This window comes from Perissodus microlepis, chromosome 1, assembly GCF_051167445.1.
Source record: "Perissodus microlepis isolate ML-2025 ecotype Zambia chromosome 1, ASM5116744v1, whole genome shotgun sequence".
NCBI classification, from domain to species: Eukaryota; Metazoa; Chordata; class Actinopteri; order Cichliformes; family Cichlidae; genus Perissodus; species Perissodus microlepis.
Window position 1 is genome coordinate 39,603,158 of NC_140461.1, and position 19,703 is coordinate 39,622,860.

General features: G+C 41.3%; 1 protein-coding gene across 1 annotated transcript in view; it reads right to left on the minus strand.

Moving 5' to 3' along the window:
• chsy1 (chondroitin sulfate synthase 1) overlaps positions 1-18,118 on the minus strand; it is a 43,837-nt gene extending 25,719 nt beyond the window's left edge. Inside the window, exons 1-2 of the mRNA XM_084923452.1 lie at positions 17,377-18,118; positions 9,871-10,366 (exon numbers count right to left, since the gene is read on the minus strand). Of these exons, the coding sequence (XP_084779578.1) occupies positions 9,871-10,366; positions 17,377-17,699 (819 nt within the window). The 5' untranslated portion in view covers positions 17,700-18,118. The remainder of the gene's footprint in view (positions 1-9,870; positions 10,367-17,376) is intronic.
• Between the last annotated feature and the right edge of the window lie 1,585 nt (positions 18,119-19,703).

The window sequence follows — 19,703 nt, forward strand, 5'->3', positions numbered from 1 at the left end:
GTTTACACAGAGTTTGTAATTGCAGAGAAATACATTTATTTTGGTCATTTCCTTTTCGAGCAGGAAGCTCACCCTTCTTGTTATACCCTTTAGATGAATACAGAGTTTTTAATTAAATACATATTCTTTAAATAATGTTCCCTTTCATAAAAAGTAGGATAATTTAAAAAAACTAAACATTTATTATAGCTCTGTCACGTAGAAAAAAACGGTCTTTTTTCTGTGGTCTGTTATATAACATTAGGGGTGTTCGTGGCAATTAACTTTTTAATCGACTAAGCGGGTCAAGTAAGAAACACTTAAATATTAAGTTAAATTTGAAAACTGTTTAAATTTGAAAACTGTTTAAAAAACAATATCTCCCCATTCCACATTCCAAAATGTCATGTGACAATCTGATTGGCTTAGGAGTGATGATGTCACAAGGATCTTTGATCCTTTGAAGTTTTTCCTTAAATAGGGGTGAGAAACAGAAATTTTTAGTTCGTTTCTTCGCAGCCTTTGTGTTAGCAGCTTTCAAACGTTCACTACAGAAAAATTTAGAAACCTCTCAGAGTCATCGGATACAAACGCCAACATGTATCCAAGATTACGGCAACCGAGACAAAAAGATTTCGCCGCCTCTCCTTCCACGCGTGGCCGGCCAATTTCTCCAAATGGCCTCTTCTCCATCCAAAAGGCTTTACAGGAGAGTAGAAATGAAAACAACCATCTCCAGAACAAAATTCGACAAATTGAAGAAGAAAAAGTTCACCTGGAGAAGAAGTGCTTACAAATGGAAGCACAAAACAAACACCTGGAAGAAACACTACAGCGCCAGCCCGACATCAACATTATTAATGAGGGCTGGGGGATCAAGTTTGCTCAAGCCAGAGAGCAGATTGTATTCCTCATCAAAGAAAACAAGAAAAAGAGCGCTGAAGTTAAAGAAATGTCCGAGCAGCTTCAAGGCAGGAAAGCGACGATTGATAAGCTAGAGTGGGATCTCCAATACATGGACCAACAGAATCACCTGCTCCAAAGAAAGCTTGATGAAGCTGAAGAAAAAAATAAAGAAGTCCTCCAACAGAAGGAAGAACAGGACACAAAGCAAAAAGACCTGCAGCGCGAACTCCAGGGCATGCAGGACAAGTACACAATGGTGAAGGTAAGGTTGGACCAAACACTGCGCCAAAATAAAGACCTTCAAGAGAAACAGCAAAAGCAAGAAAGGCTGGCAGAAGAAAAGTGCATCATCAAGGACTTTGAGAGTAAAAATCAAAAGTTGCAAGAATTCTGTAATGAACTGAAGGTCAAAACAAGTGAGCTGGAGGGAGAAAAGGAAACACTGGAACAACGATGCTCACACATGCAGAAAAGGATCGATCACATGGCCAAAAACAACTCAGAGCTCATTAAGGGGATATTGTTGGAATTCAACAACTTGAAGCGGGAAAACACAGAAATGCAGGCGCAAAAGCAAAAGCAAGACAAAATGCATGAAGACCTGCAGTGTACGCTCCGCAATATCCAGAAAAGAAATGAGCAGCTAGAAGGCCTGCACAAAGAAGATCAACTGAGAAATGCAGACCTGCAGAAGGCAAAGCTGACACAGGAGGCAACATCCAAAGAGCTCAAAGAACAGCTTGAAGAAACACGAGCAACATTAGAACAGGTGGAACAAACATGCAAGAAACTGGAGAAGCAGAACACAGAAACCATCGATGAGTTGAGAACCCTCATCCTGGACAAAAAGGCGCTCGTGGAAAAGTCCATGAAAAAGAAGAAAAGATTCTTCAGCTTTTTCCGGAAGAGGGACAATACTGCTTCTTCAACTGATGTAGCCTCGTCTTGCTCCACCTCTGTTCACCCCCCCAACCAGTCCCGGCAGTTGACTGCCCCCTCCTGAGCCTGGTTCTGCCGGAGGTTTCTGCCCGTTTAAAGGCAGTTTTTCCTCCCCACTGTCGCCTAGTGCTTGCTCAGAGGGGATTGTTGGGGTTTTCGCTCCTCTACCTTGTTTCGTTATTTACTTGTTAACTTTTTGTTCTTAACTCATTTAACCTTGTTTCGTTATTTACTTGTTAACTTTTTGTTCTTAACTCATTTAACCTTGTTTCATTATTTACTTGTTAACTTTTTGTTCTTAACTCATTTAACCTTGTTTCGTTATTTACTTGTTAACTTTTTGTTCTTAACTCATTTAACCTTGTTTCGTTATTTACTTGTTAACTTTTTGTTCTTAACTCATTTAACCTTGTTTCGTTATTTACTTGTTAACTTTTTGTTCTTAACTCATTTAACCTTGTTTCGTTATTTACTTGTTAACTTTTTGTTCTTAACTCATTTAACCTTGTTTCGTTATTTACTTGCTTGTTTAACTTTTTTTTCAACTTAACAAAATAAAACAGTTGAATTTATCCTTTGAGTATTGTTCATCTAATCTTTACAGAGTTTTTCCAAAACACTTTCAAACATTCAGATCTGTCTTTCATTTTCTTCTTGAAACCTCATGAACGGTGAACTAAAAACTCTGGAACATGGTTTGAAACACTGAAATTGTTTCAGCTGAAACTGGCAAAGTCACACGTGCGTGTCTGAGTGTCACAGGTGATATGGTGTCACTAGTCCGGTCATCATGTTCAGGCTCATTCACTCCAGAATCATTTAGGCCAAATCTTTAAAACTGTGTCATTGCACACACATTTCAATCACACAAATGCAGGATTAATTATTTGCAGTATTTTATCTGATTTATTATGAGAATGTCATGCCTGATCATTTGTACCCACAACATCAAAAATGGGGGCAAAAGGGAGGAGATCGCGTTTAATCGATTATAACACGAGGTCAGAAATATAAGTGCTGACATGAGTAGTGTCCAGTGTTGGGTAAGTTACTTTAAATTAGTAACTTAGTTACATTACTAGTTACTTCTATCAAAAGTAACTCAGTTACTTCAAGTTACTCGTTACTTTCAGAGTAACTAGTTACTAGGGAAAGTAACTTTGGTTTTACTCAGAATTCTCTTGTTAATGTGTTGCTTCCGTAACTGGATACCCAGCAAGATTGCCAGTCTTCTAGCTTGCTTACTTGCCACAAGTGCACTGTGCCACCTACCAATAGAAAGGAAAAAATAATGTGCACATTTCCACGAGAGAAATCCCACACCTGATTCTATCCTAGCCTGCTTTTTACATCCAACACAAAAACTGCAGTCGTGGTGCTTTCGATTGTACTCAGAACTCGGAAATTCTGCCTTCTGAATAGGAAGATGTAGGTAACACCAGACTGCAGATGAGCTGCATACAGAGCTGGACTGGGACAAAAAAATCGTCCCGGGCATTTTGACTAGAGAGCGGCCCACCATTACAGGAAAAATCATAAAGCCTTTGAATGAAAACAAACGCTCTTGTGACAGTGATGTACACTGTTCTGATGGTATATATGTATCAATCTATCAATCGTTTGTTGCAAGACTCAGATAATTATTTTTTTAAAAGTGAGACATTTTAAATGAGAATAAGAAAGTATTTCCTTGTGCCCCCCTCTCCCTGTTAATGCCCTACCTGCCCCCCTGGCAACACTTTGCTAGACCCGCCCCTGCACAGTTACCAGCTGTCAGCTACTTAGAAAAGGATCCTGGTGTTATTAGTCTCTCAGAAACAGTTCATAACTTCCCTTCAACTCATTCATGTCACCTAAAAGGTAAACCTGTTTCTCCATCACAGCTCTGATGATTCAGTAAGGACATCTCCTGGTTTCATCTTCATGTTTCCCTCTCATCACATAACCAAACCGACATCATGACCAGCAGCTTTACAGCTGTGGCTCCAGCAAACATCAGCTGATACTAGAAAGTAATATTAAATAAATGCTAACAACAGCTGATCAAGCTTAAAAGTGCTGCCCATGCTGATCTCTATCCGCTGCTCCAAAATGACCATGTGAGCATAAGAAATGTACCACAGAGCAATAGAAGAAGGTGGCTAGTCTGCTAAACCATGTTTTTTTACATCACGCGGTGGGTGAGCATTGCCTACCTGGGGAGCACACGACACCAAAATGCACAGTGGAAAGCAGGCAAGCAAGCAGTGAAGTTTTGAGCAACGTTCTGTTGCTCTGATATCACAAGATACCTTAATGGGTTGACTGCAGTCCATGTATAGCCTCAAATATATCAAGAAAATCTGTGATATTGATAAATAAACAAACATACTGAAAAAGATTTTATCAGCAATTGCATCTTGCAGCAAGCTGCATTTACTCGTGCAATTAACCCTTTCATGCATTAACTATGACAATCAGGATTTTTTTTTCTTTTTTTTATTCATCTTTAGTCATGAAAAAAAGATTTTTGACATTCATTTTTTTTAAACATGTACTTTTCAAAGAGTTTTTTTTTTTTTTTTTTTACATGTCCACTGTAGTGACCACTATGAGTGAAAGTTACAAAAAAAAAAAAAAAAAAAAAAGATCATTTTCCATCCTTGTTCTTCAACAGGGTATCATCATTGATGATAAGTTACCAAATTCTAAATGTGACTCTTGCTACACGGCAGGAGCAGCATGACCTGGCTTAAACAGTAGTGTATATTTGACTTAAGAACACACCAATTTTTCCAGTTATTTATTGCAACTACTTAATAGTGGTCGCAGTAAGCAAGTCTCAGTTTCAACTGTAAAGAGAAGACTTCGAGCTGCAGGTTTGAAAGGATGAGTTGCAGCAAGAAATTTATTGACACATTTATGACATCGCTAAGATGTCAGAATAAGACAAAGAGGCTTGCCTGGGCCATGAAACACCGCCATTGGACTACTGAAGACTGGAAGAAGGTGTTATGGACTGATGAATCCAAATTTGAAATCTTTAGTTCATCATGCAGGATCTCTGTACAGTCAAGTAGGCGAAAGGATGGTTCCACAGTGTGTGGCATCAACTGTCAAACACTGAGAAGGAAGTGCGATGGTCTGGCGCTGTTTTCCTGGATCCAGGGTCAGTGACTTTTACAGAGTGAGAGGCACCCTGAACCAAAACGGCTACCACAGCATTCTGCAGTGCCATGCAGCACCCTCCGGTATGTATTCATCCTACAGCAAGGTAATGACCCAAAACATAAGTCCAAGCTAGGACTGGGCAATATGACCCAAAATTCATATGTCAATATCTTTTAGCTGGATGGCGATATATATCTTGATATTTTTTTAAAGCCATAAAGTAAGAACAAAAAGAGAGTTCTTAGTCAAAGCTGTGTCCCAGATGTCACACAGGCACTTTTATTCACATACAGCGTAGATGTACATGAAAAAATTACTCAAAAATAAATTATGAGCATTTATTAAATAATAATGCTGCATAAATAAAAGAAAACAATGTTTTTGTGCAGAACAAAAAACTCACAACTGTGCAGTCAAAATGTAAACTAACAGACGCTGAGCATAATGACAAAGACAGATTTCACAGCTGCTCTATTCCCAAGTTCTACTGCGTGACCGACAGCCTGGAGTTTGAAATCTGCTTCGTAACCGTGTCTCTAAACAGGTGCCATTTATGGTCCTTATACACACACAGTACGGTAACATTATGTTGAAGCACAGTGCGTGTTACTCTGCGAGGCCCCTGACTACGGTAGCCGTAATGCTCCAACAATCCATCAAGCGGTGCGGCTCCGTAGCTTACCAAAGTCGTACCAAAACATTTTTTGACAGATTGCTGAGCGCCGTGTTCCACATAAAATCGGTTTGCGGTCATCAAGCACAACCAGAATTCATACATAAGGCGCGCTGTCAGCTTTTGAGAAAATGAAAGGATTTTAGGCCGTGCAGCCCCTGTGGGCTGCATGGCGTTAGCGTGGTTAGCTCGTTAGCGTGGTTAGCTCGTTAGCACGTTGACGCCGTCCAGCCCCACGCACGGGGCGATGCGCGGTAACTCGTTAATGGAGATTTGCCGTGTTCATCTTGTCGCTGCCTGCAGGTGAAATGATGGGGGAGGGGGAGTTGTGTTCAGTGAAGGAGAAAGGCGAGGCCGAGTAACGTTGCCTAGAGACAAAAGTGGACGAAAGAGAGGCAAACTTGCGGCTCCACAACTACAGTGGCTTGCAAAAGTATTCGGCCCACTTGAACTTTTCCACATTTTGTCACATTACAGCCACAAACATGAATCAATGTTATTGGAATTCCACGTGAAAGACCAACACAAAGTGGTGCACACGTGAGAAGTGGAACGAAAATCAGACATGATTCCAAACATTTTTTACAAATAAATAACTGCAAAGTGGGGTGTGCGTAATTACTCAGCCCCCTGAGTCGATACTTTGGCAGCTGTAATTGTAGCAAAAGGTGGCTCTACAGTCTGTTAGGGTCTGTCTCTACCAGCTTTGCACATCTACAGACTGAAATCTTTGCCCATTCTTCTTTGAAACAGCTCCAGCTCAGTCAGATTAGATGGACAGCGTTCATGAATTGTGAATTATTATGGACCCCGGGATGATATTTGATTAGTATTAGAATCGGCCCGCAGGTCACAGCCGCCTGCCGGGGTTTTGCACGCACCAATACTCCATTCCCCACGATGCAACGGAAGCCCGCGAACTCACTGCAGCGCCGCAAGCGGGGCTCGGCTTCATTATTCATTCATTATTCATCAGCATTCAGAGCAGATGTCAACTTTCAGCAACTCCACTCCCCAATAATGGCTAAACGGAAGGTGTACGGTGAGCACAGGGAATTTCAAGCCAGGTGGGAGGCAGAGTACAAAGGCAAACCTGTTTGTCTTCGGTGTGGAGAAAGTGTGGCTGTAATGAAAGGATATAATCCAAGAAACCTCTAAGAAAGACAAAGACAAGAATATGGACACGGAACAAAGGCTACAGAAGGTGGAAGAATTAAAACAAGGTCTTAAGTCCCGGCAGGCTCTGTCCACAAAAGCAAAATCACAAAGCGAGGCTGCTGTCAAGGCGAGGTTTCTGGTGGCAGAAGAAGTTGCAAAATCAGCCCGACCATTTAGAGAGGGAGAGTTTATCAAAAACTGTATGCTTAAAGTTTGTGACGCAGTGTGCCCAGACAAAAGGCAGCTATTTTCAAACGTGAGCCTGAGCAGAAACACCGTTGCTGAACGTGTAGACCAGCTGTCCACCAATCTAAAAGAACAGCTTGTGGAAAAGGGGAAGATTTCATTGCATATTCCCTTGCTGTGGATGAGAGCACTGACACAACTGACATTGCCCAGTTGTCAATTTTCATTCGTGGAGTGGACTCCAGCCTGACCGTAACAGAAGAGTTTTTGGCTACAGGACAAGATCTGTATGAAGAGGTATCCAGATGTGTAAATGAGATGGGACTGCCTTGGGAAAAACCCGTGGGATTGACAACAGACGGAGCACCCGCGATGTGTGGACACAGGAGTGGATTGGTGGCAAGGATACGTGAGAGGATGCAGCTTATCACTGCATAATACACCAGGAGTCGTTATGTGGCATGTGATGTGACATGTAATGACCATCGTAACGCGTGCAGTTACCTTCATCAGAGACAAAGGTTTAAATCACCGCCAGTTCAAGGCATTTCTGGGAGAGTTAGATACAGAGTATGGTGACTTGCCGTATCGCACAGATGTGCGATGGCTAAGCCAGGGAAAGGTGCTGCAAAGATGTTTCGAGCTTCGTGAGGAGATCTGTCTGTTCATGGAAAGCAAAAGGAAAGACACAGCAGAGCTTCGAGATGAAACATTTATGTGTGAAATGGCGTTTCTGTGCGACATCACAAGCCATCTGAATGTGACGACCCTGCAGCTGCAGGGACGGGGGCGTGTCATCTCCGATATGTACAGTACGGTGACGGCGTTTAAAACCAAGCCGAGTCTGTGGGAGACGCAGATGCAGAAAGAAAACTTGAGCCACTTCCCCAGCTGCCAGACCACGAAAGAGAAGCTCTCTACCGCTCAACATACTTGCCGCCGAGTTCCGACGCCGATTTGCTGACTTTGAAGCTCAAAGAAGCAGGTTTGAACTACTTGCCAATCCTTTTGGAGTTGATGTGGAAAGCGCACCACCAAACCTCCAAATGGAGTTGATTGAGCTCCAGTGCAATGACACACTGAGGGAAAAATATGAGAGTGGGTGCCGCTGAGTTTGCACGTTTCATCCCCGACACAATGCCTCGGCTGCGCATCCAAGCTGCTCAGACGCTCTCCATGTTTGGCAGCACATACCTGTGTGAACAGTTGTTCTCTTTGATGAAGCTAAAAACATCACACGGAGCCGTCTTACTGGTAAACACCTTGACTCAATCCTGAGGACTTCCTCAGCTCAGAGCCTGACCCCGAACATTGATGAACTCGTACAACAGATGAGACACCACCAAGTATCAGGCTCAGGCTCAGACAAGTGAGCAGAACATTTACGTATTTTTAGTTTTTAATTCAGTTACATTTTTTACATTTGTTTCTACAAGACGTGATTTTTCTTTGAATGGTAAATGGCCTGTATTTGTATAGCGCTTTTCTAGTCCCTAAGGACCCCAAAGCGCTTTACACAACCAGTCATCCACCCATTCACACACTGGTGATGGCAGCTACATTGTAGCCACAGCCACCCTGGGGCGCACTGACAGAGGAGAGGCTGTCGGACACTGGCGCCACCGGGCCCTCTGACCACCACCAGTAGGCAACGGGTGAAGCGTCTCGCCCAAGGACACAACGACCGAGACTGTCCAAGCCGGGGCTCGAACCGGCAACCTTCCGATTACAAGTCAAACTGCCAGCTCTTGAGCCACGATCGCCCCAACTTTGAAGGAAGTTTGTTTTGTCTGTGTGCCATAGATTTTTGTATTTTATTTATTTATATGTATTTTTCAGTTAATGGACTCAGTTAATGCAGATAAGAGCCATGAGAAAGAATACAACTGATTTGATTATTTGTTTTCAATTTTCTCTTTTTACTATTGGAAAGCAGTAATTGGTAGGATCACAGAGCAGCACAATATTGCACTTTCAGTTTATAATGCATGCAACTTCATTTATGCATTTATCTTGATATTAAGGAGCATATTTTGTTTATGAATGACATTTACTTTTTTGCTGTTTGCCTGTTGAAAAATGTTTTCTTTCGAAATTACTGACAGAGCCATAAAAAAAATGTTGGATTATTCATTTAATCGTTAAATAATATACAGTACACTGTGTTGGGTCTTGGTTCAATAGGTTATGTGCAATCATTTTAATGTTTTAATAAACATTGAACCAGTCCGGCCCTCAGCTTGTAGCAAATTTGTTTTTTTGGCCCTCTGATGTATTGGACTTTGACATCCCTGATGTAGATGATGAGATATTCAAAGTCTTTGCAATTTTAATTAGTAGATGCAGTTTTTATGTACTGGTGAACGTTAACCCATCTTTACTTCTGAGATTGGCAACTGGTCAGTTACCACTTACTTGTCCACCTTATTGTTGCACCCCATCTCAATCTTTTTGAAAGCTGTTGTACTCGTGCTCCAGTTTAGCCCAGTGGGATGAGCAGCTGAACACAGGCCGGGTTCTCCCCTCTCTCTCTCCAATAAAGGCCAAACTTGTTTTACACTAAAATATGTTGTATGTCAACTGGCATCATTAAAAGTATACACTGTTAGCACTTTTGTAATGCATCCCAATACAGCTAGTAAAGACACTGAAGCCTTTTTGTTGTTGTGATTACTAAGTGAATTTATGGAAGTTTATTCATCAGAGACAACAGCATGTTGCGCTAAATCGGTCTTAAATCCTTCCAGATAAATCCTATACCACTTCCTCTGCCCACATACACTCAAATCCACCCATAACTCCCTTGCACCTCACACTTCGAAGCCCCGTGTACAACAACTAAATTACTACACAGATAAATAAATAAACAAACACCTTACCTCATACGACCAGACACACTGAACACCTGCAAATCTCCTGACACACCGGCCCACCTCCACATCTTCATGGGTAGTGTACATCTCCTGTAAACACTGTCTGATATGGGGTACCATCCTCTTAAGAACTTCACGGCTCATGATGACGCCTGGCCCACCCATACAGAAGTTCTCCCCGGGCTCCAGAGCCAGTTTCCCAAGCTCATCCCGGGCCCCCATTCCCGTTTGACCCAGAAAGATGGCCTCACTACTATTGAGGCTGCGCAGGAAGCTCTCGAGCTTCTCACTCTTGATGTAGACATCATCATCAGCCCTCATAAACCATTCATACTTATCCAGGTAATAGTCATGCATGTACTTAAGCATCATGAAGGACTTCTTTTGGGGAGGGTATGAGTCATCTACATTCTTCAGAGCCACTATCGGGATCGGTATGGAGGTGTCAGATCCTTCACTGGAGAAGAACTCCACACGACCTGGAATTGTCTGTGCCCATGTCCTGTAATGAACACAAACAGACAAAAGGACTGGTGTTATGATGACATGTCTAAGACAACCAAAAACAAGTGTGTATTCTGCAGAGTACACCACTAGGTACATTCATCTGGGTATGGCTGAAACAGATGGCACAGTCATAAATGTTCAGCATTTAGAAACCAGCGGCTATTTCAGAGGTAGAAAGCTCATATTTTAGCGTGAACCCATTGTGATATTCCTAATTTGCATCATAACCTTCCAATAATATTCCTGCTAAACATCAAATATTGTGACAATAACAGTTTTAGTCATTTTGCCTCTGTCTAGCACCACATCGGAGTTTAAATCAAAGAAGTTATGGTTGAAGTGCACACTTTCAGCTTCAATTCAAGAGCTTTAACAAAATGTAACTGTTTATTAATTACAGGCATGTTTTGGAGCAGGTCCTGCTTCTTTGGGGGGGTTCCTGTCTTCAGATTGTCTTCGGTAACAATTAAAAACAAAACAAAGCCAAAAAAAACATCTGCGTGTGCCAGAGAGAGAGAGGAAGAGGACGCCTGTGTTTGTCATATAACGGACTTGAAAAGTGAAGGTGAGAGACTGCAGTAATCCCACACCATGAGAGCCAGAGGCGGACAAGGAAATGCCCAGGAGGCCCCGGACCTCCACCGCACCCAAGAGAACTGAAGATCCGAGGATAACAACCACGCGTCCACCGACCAATTGTTTTTTTTTTTAAAGGTGGCAGACATTTCTCCAAACTGTTGCGATCTAGAAATACATTTCTATATTGAGTAGTACACAAACTGACTTTCTGAGCAGTGCATAGGGCAGTGAGGACTGCGTTTCCATATCTAATTCACTTATGTCACCTAAGATGCACAGCTTGGCCGAGGTTGGGATACAGCAGCTAAACCATGTGGATCAGGCTTCACATATCCTCTGGACAGGTATACAAGAGCCCATATCATACATATAGTTCTCGTAGGATTTGCCTGTGCAGTAGGTTACAGCATAGGCATATTTTGAGTCTGCAAGACCCATTTTGAACATCCTTTGTCCTATAGATTTTGCTGAATCTGAGAGAGTATATAGCCCTGCAGATTGGAAGAGCCAGAGAGTAAACCACTGACCTTCAGACTGGTAGACAATCTGTTCTACCTCCCAAAGTGACCACATACTAGAGAATATTATACAAGTGTTCTATGTATGAAAAACTAAAATCTTAATTATGAAAACAAAAGCGTTAACTGTTACAAAAGAAAACAAACAAAGTAGAAAAACAGATTGTCTGTTCAGGACCACGTAACTACAGCCGACATTCATACAAAATAAAATAAAAAACAAAACAATACTGTGCAATTTATTTTGCATAGATTCAAATTGTGTTGGATTCTTGGGAAACAACTTTCTAATGTGAACAAAGGACAAAATAAACAAAACTGACAAATTCAGCGATTCTGTTATTTACCTACCACAAAAATAAAAAATCAATACATTTACATACACGAGAGATCCAACAGTGTCTCAGTAAAGCGAACTGTGAGGTTCATCCCCGGATCAGATTTCAGCTTCAGAATCAGAATTCTTTATCAATCCCTGAGAAAATGATGTGGGTTACAGTTGCCCCCAGAGTGCAACAGTAACAGACTAAACTATTTAAATAACAGAATATGTTACAGATTTGACAAATGTTCAGTTCAAACTGCACTAATATATACAAATCGCTCAAATATAAATATCAAGAATATTGACAACCAATATTACAGCGGTGGAATATATATGATTAACATTCGACTCCAACCTGTAAACTTTGTCATGTGCAGAAAGGGTGCAACTACTGCAGTGTTTACAGTGTGTTAGATGGAGGAGTTGTACAGGGAGAAGGCCACGGGCAGGAATGACTTCCTGTGTGGTTCAGTGGTGCTTTTTGGTCATCTCAGTCTCTCACTGCACGGGCTCCTGTGAGTAGCCACAAATCCGATATGGTAACAATGTTTGACTTTGCTGTTCAACTGTTTCTTTAACCTGTTTACAGCAGGGCACAGGCCGTCTGAAGGAAATGTTCATGGCTAAAGAGTTGGCAACTTGAACTCAATTACTTTAAAAACCTGCTTAAAATCCAACATTTTCAACTGTGCTTACTGGTATAATGTCCTCTAGAATAAAATGGGCGGCTGCATTGGTGATATCACTGTGTCACTTTATTTTGGACTGGGAAAAAGTACATCTGTGGAAATAAAATTCTGTATTGTCTGTGGATTGCATTGTGCACGTATATTGTCAACTGCGCACTGTGCAAGGGTGGCACTACTTAAGATGTTAACATTTTATGGTGTTACCTGCCTTTTTGGGAACACACTTTTGACACAGTTTGCAGAACTCTGCTTCTTTGTCCAAATGGCCAAAAACTCTCCATGTAACTAAAGTCCTCTTCAACAATTTCCTTGTCTTTTTAGCCTTAATATTCGACTTTGCTCTGTGGCTACAGCAGACACTACTAGATGGGAGGTTGGTGGTTCGATTCCTGGCTGCTCTAGTCTACATGCCAAATATCCTTAGGCAAGATACTAACCACAAGTTGCATATTTGCTAACCACAAGTATGGTGTTGCATATCTGGCCAGTGTACCAGATTGGTGATACAGCCATTTCTAAAGCTTCGATTAGGTTTATTTGGGTTTTTTAATGACGTCCTCTTGTGGGTGGCTGTAGCTGAGGAGGTACTAACTGTATTAACTAGAGGGTTGGTGGTTCAATCCCTGCCTTATCCAGTGCACATGTTAAAATGTCCTTGGACAAGATACCAAACCCCAAAACATCTCCTGATGCATCCATCAAAGTGTGAGAGAAATCATTTAAGGCATTTAAGTGCTGTATGAATAAGTGTATGTGGCTTCTAGTTAAAAAGAGACCGATTCAAGTGACTTCTTCAGCCTCAGCGATTGCAGGTTTCCCTTTTAAACAGTACAGTTACGTAATGACTAAAACTTGCAGCATTGTTTGCCAGTAGTGCAAACGCTCGTCACTGAAAGAGTGGCCACTGGTACACTCACTGGTGGTGAGTACAGCACTTACGATCTCACTTAGATTATCTTTTAGTTAGCAGCTCAATTATAAGTGATATCACAGACACTCAGATACTGGTGAATGACTGCTGAGAGTGATGGAATCAATCTCTCCGACACGAGGACCTGGAGATTTAACACATCATTAATGAAAGAACAAGATTTCCTTAAATAATTCAAAAACAAGTGGGTGACGTATTTAGATAATAATGACCTACCAGCAATATCGCCATGTGTTCTATGGGAAGCAAGAAAAGCAGTAATGTGTGGCAAGACATCATGTTACTGCTCATATAAGAAAGAACCCCACCCCCGCCTGTATTAGAAACAGAACAAACAATTAAATCATTAGAATATACCTATGCTCACCACAAGAGCACATATATTTAACAACCTGAGAAAACTAGAATAAAATGAAATATTTTTCAAAGGCTGTGTTTGGAGGACTTTAAACATAGTAATACATCTGTTAAAGTCCTTGCTAAAGAGCTTGTTAAAGCTATAAAAAGAAGAAAAAACCTATTTATTTTATAAAGGATTCCACTGAGAACATTACTCATGATCGACAACAAATAAATGAATCTTTTAAAGACTTTATACAGATGAATCCCTCCAATGCTGACATTGCAAACTTTCTTAACAATACAAATCCACCAAAATTAAATGACGAACAGACTGTGGTTCTGGATTCACCTCTTTCTATAAACAAATTCCATGAAGCCCTACGGCACCTCCTAAACAATAGAGCCCCAGGACCAGATGGAGTAAATTAACAGTCCTGCCTCTGAATTGTAATTTTCGAAATGCCACAACTACTCCACTACAGTCAGGTAACACTAGAGATCTAGGTATAAATTGGCTGGACCTAGAATAATAGTTTTGTGAAAAAGCCTTTCATCAGCTCCACGTAGGTCACAATGTATAAGGCCATTCATGTGGCTTTGCTGGCTGTAATGCGGCAGCACCGCTGTGGACGTGGGCACCCGATCTGGGCTTCCTTCCTTATACTGCTGGGATAGGTGTGCAGAAGCTGCATGGATCGGACGGACTTGTCACTGTTCGGGTGTCATAGGTCATAGCGATGCGAGCAGGTACAAAAATGTGATGATGTCTGACTGCATGCCACTGATTGGCTGGTCGGTGGCATCACTCGACGAGTCACAAGAGCGTCTCATTTACAAAAATCAAAACCACCACTTCCCGTGTCACAGACCGGGCAGCGGGTATATTCTTGCCTCGATGGCCACCTTTGCTGTACCTTTCATGTCGCACATTGATTACGCCACCAACGCTAAGCTGCATTACCATTACAGCGACCACGCACATTAGGTGGCACTTGATTGTAATGGAAAACCACTCAATCTGAGTTGATCAGAGTAGGTCCTAATGGAAAAGGGGCTTAACACTCTCTCTCCCTCTCTCTCACACTACAAGAACATTGCTGACTTATACATCTCTGTGTTTTGGAATTTGTGTTCCAGATGCTGAAGGTTTGTTTTTTTCTTCCAGAGTACTCCATCCTTTTATTTTATCTCCCCCTATCCCCCACCTTTCTTTTTTCCTCCCTGTCCTGCTCTTGTCATGATGACGTCTGCCTTAGACATCATCATGACAAGACAAGAAAGCGCCTTACTACGTATGGATGGTTTCATCTCACGTCCAGCACCCTATAGCTGTACTCTCCGCCGAAGACAGAAAGCTGAGGACAAGTGAGTGCCAAAAGCACTATGCAGGATAAAACAACATAGATCCATTGGTACTTCAGGAAAATGGCCATAACTGTTCACGTGCCGCTGCACGCCAAGTTTCACCGGTCAATAGAAAAAGTAGCTAATCCTATGGCTGGACCAAAGTTGGATTGAAAGACAGCACAGGAACAAGCCCTAAGCACAAGAGCGATAGAGTCTGGGGTCTACCACACCAGGCAAGACCCCAGGTGCAGCCTGTGCAAAGATGCACCTGAGACACTTCAGCACAGACAGGGCATACTGGAACACCATTACCAAATGGCTGGCATAGTATAAAGGAACATCTATGCCGAGTATGGTCTAGAAGTCCCAAGGTCAAAATGGGATACACACCCTAGGTTGGTTGAGAATGACCAAGCTAAAATCCTGTGAGACTTCCAGGTATAGACGGACAAGCTGGTGGTAGGTGACCAATATGACAGAGTAGCTGTGGATAAGCAGAGGAAGACGCCCATTGTGACGATATAGCTATACCAGCAGCTTGAGAAATACCAAAGGCTGTGAGACAAGTTAGAGAAGATGTGGACATCTCAACTCTGGAAACAGTAAGGAACAGCCAATCAGAGGAAAGTTAGTGTAAAAGCACAGACAAAAGCTAAATTGTCTGGAAAGTTAGTGGGCTGAGTAGCTGTATCAAGGCCTAGCAGTGTATATAAAAAAGAAAGGAAATACCAAGAGCTTCAGTCCAAGATGGTAAAGTATTAGTTCATAAGGAATTTACAAGATGTAGAGAAAGTATTACTTTGTTTTTTTACTGTCACAAACTGTATATGGTATTATTTATTAAATAAGTTAGGAAACCATGTATGTGCCTCTTTCTACAAACATACACACATACAGGGTGTCTATGTATCTACACATTATGCCTCAATATCACCACAACCACAGTCGAGTTCTGTGGGAATTACTGGCCAGTAAAGGACAATAAAGATTATTTCAAACTGTAAATCTAAACTTTTTAATGACACTGAAACTGACGGAATATGGTTCCTCTCCAAAAATAAACATAAAAGCAAAAGTAATCTTTAATGTAGAGTAACCTGAAAGGTAACACTGCTACATTTCTTTTAAATACTTACCCTTACAACATATCAGACATTATCTTACACTGTATTGAACTGCTTTTTGTTCACTGCAGTCACAGTTCCATCTTTTTTCTTCACCATTTAAAAAAAACAAAACAAAAACAAAACAAAAAAACAACGTGTACCCATGTGCTCTTATCACTTCCAGATGAGCTACAGTTTTTGGCACACATGCTGTCTACAGTACTGTGGTACTAGAGAAAGAAGAGTACTTTCCTCTTTTCTTTCCGCCTGAGTCATGGCCAGAACTTTCTGTTGAAACAGTTTTTATTTTTACTTCTCATTGTCCTTAACCACTTGCTCATAAAAGATTATCTGGCTGTTGGGTTTTACTCAGTTTTCTCTTTCTTCTAAATTGTAGGGTCTATACCTTTTAATATGAAATGACTTGAGGTTGTTGTGAATTGGGACTATGTAAATTGAATTGAATTGAATTGAACTGAACTGGACTTACAACTTTAAAAAGGAATCACCGTCCTAAGCACAGCAGTAAATTAACCAAAATATGGCTTGAAAAGCGAAACAACAAAAACTGGGTTTATGGTATTACCTTGTACATGTCCAGACTTGAATCCAATTGAAATCTGAAGTGGGCACTACATGCAAGTAAAGCTCTCAAAAAACTGGTCACACTTTTCAGCAAGCCTATAACAGAGACTGGTTTTTGATATCTTTGTTAGAAAAATATTTTTAAAAGTTAAAGGTTTTTCCTGTCTGTTTGCCATCAGGTATGTCTGCTTAAAAGAGGGTCAACTGTTTGCTAATATGTTAAAAAACCGAAAAGAAGAAATTCTGATTAACTTCGTCGTGATCCAGTTTGATTATCGACAGCTGACGATCTCGTCTACCTCCTTAGCCACGACCATGCCAAAGTCGAAGTTAAAGCAGTTTTGCAGTCAGTTTTACTCTCCGTACGAGCTGGTAGCGGACAGAACATTGCTATACATTTCACATAATGTGGCATATTTTTGTGGCAACATATAAATATCATTATGTTTCACGTTATAATACGTATAGCCGGTTAACTGAAGAGGCTACTGTACGAGAGGCCCGTGCACCATTGTTTCCAAGTTTATTTCTTTTATATTAAATTGATAGGTTTGGGCATTGTTCTGTAAGTCGCGTCACATACCTGTGTGCTGCCACGGCACGGTTGTTCAGGTACTTCTGGGCAGTCATGACACCAACAAATAGGAAATTGTTAGATCTGGAAGCAGATTTCTCAGTCGGCGGTGAACCGTTAACTTCAGGCCACAAGACTCCCCCGTATTCTTTTCCGAGACCCCCGTTGAGCCCACACCCGGCAGAGTTGGCTTTTCTTTTCTGTCCAGCTTTCTTCAACTCACTCGCCTTGGGTAAAATCAGCCTGGAAGCCAGTGTGAACCCAACAACCAGTCCCAACAGAACACTGAACCAGGCTCTTCGACTTCGACCTGCCATTCCCCCAAACTTCATTAGCTCTGTCGGTAAAAGCGATAAGCAAGACTCGATCGTCTCGATACAAATACTAAGACTGGGTCGATGGAGCTCGTTTTCCGCCAGAAAACCGGGCTCACGCGCAATCTCTCATGGTAGAAAAGCCCTTTTCTTCCAGATGCCTACGTAGCATCGCAACAGTCTTACTGAAGCCGTCACTTGAACAATTCTGTCGTTGGTCCTTCTGGCGATCAAGCCGTCCCCCGCTGTCGATCATGGACGAATTTAACAGCGATCGAAAAGCGCAGTAGCTTTTTCTCACTTAGCGTTCAATAGTGGTCCGACTCTCACCATTATCTAGACATGGCAAGAATGTCTGTCGAGAAGAATGATCGCGAAGGGTTTAACAGTGGTTTGACCCAACGGCCGCTCCGTAGAAATCTTCTAATCGCCTCCACCCCCGTGGGCCCGACGGTGCTGCCTTTAAACTGCGTGTGAAACCATACTCACACATCTAAATTCATCTGCTGTGTAAATGTAGCCAAAGCGTAGCTTCTTTCTGCCATAGTTAATAAAACTTTATATTAAAGCAGTAGTAGTTATATAGTTAGTGACGATAAGTGTCACTAATGCACGAGCTACTGCGTGAAACTGTTCTAACAAAAGTCACATTTCTTGATTGTGTACACACATGCTGATAATGCTAAGTGTGACGTGTAAAAGCCTATTAACATAAAATCGTTTTTCCAAGACAAAAATTTGTATCAGTGTGTCATTTTATTACACCGTCGTTTATTAAGATTTGTCTTTTATCTTTATCTGTGGCCGATAAAAGAACAAGTCACAATAAAGTTTCGAAAGTCTAACGTCCTTAAATGCAGCATGCTTGTTCTCTGAACTCTAGCGCCCCCAAGTGATTGTGGTGGTGTTCGTCACCACGTCGAAAACTGCCTTGTCTTCATTGTGGAAGATTTTACAGCATGTTTCTTTTTAAGCCACGTCAATAAGTGACAATAAAAAGCGCTTCTGACGTGTATTAAATTGACGGTCTCTGTGAACTGCAACGTTCTGCTGGGAAAACCTCATGAAAGTCGTCATGAAAGACTCTTTTTTTTTTTACACACACCACCCTCTTAAGAAACAATGGTTTCCCTATTTATCAAAAATGTCAAACTGAACATTCTGAAAGTAAATGACAAAAATCCTTTGTTATTAACAGTTTAAAAAAAAATTAAGAAGATTTATTTTCAAGATTTTTCTTGTTTGTGTTTTCAATTGAGATAATAAAAAATACTGAGCACAAACTATCACCATGTTTACTTTTAATTCTGCAATACAAAGTACACCTCCCATATACATGTCATTTCAATTCAATTTTATTTCTATAGTGCAAGTTGCACTTTATATTATAAGGTAAAGACCCTGCAATAATAGAGAGAAAAAAATAACAAAAATCAGACGCCCCCCAATGATCACATGTTTGCCAAAAGTGGTAAGGAAAAGCCTTTTTTAACAGGAAGAAACCTTCTGTAAAATCCGGCTCAGGTAGTGTCAGCCATCTGTTTCAACTGGTTGGGGGTAAAGGGAGAGAGATAACTGACTCCTCGGGACTTCTGGCAGTACAATCCCCTCAATTTGACTACCATCCCTCTCTTTTGTCGTTGACCACATTCCCATCAAATTCCTGATGAAGACTCTTTCGGTCCTGTTCGTCTTCTATAGTTCTAAGCATTCCAGGATTCATATATGAGGGATTGAGGGCTTTCTTGTAGCCAGTCCAGGTGTTGCATGGGTTGGTCAGTGTGATCTTACAGTCTGAAGTGACTGTGAATTGCATAAGAGGAGGAAAATGGATGGATGGATCAGGGCCACCAGGGCCATATTTACCATTGTATACCATCCTGGATTCTTTTAATAACACTCAATCAAATGTCTGGGAAATAAGGTGTTGTTGCAATTTTGGGAGCGGAAACTTGTCTCTTTCTTGTCTGATATAAATTCTACCTGCTCAACAGTCCTGGGTCTTATTTTTTCTTTTATATT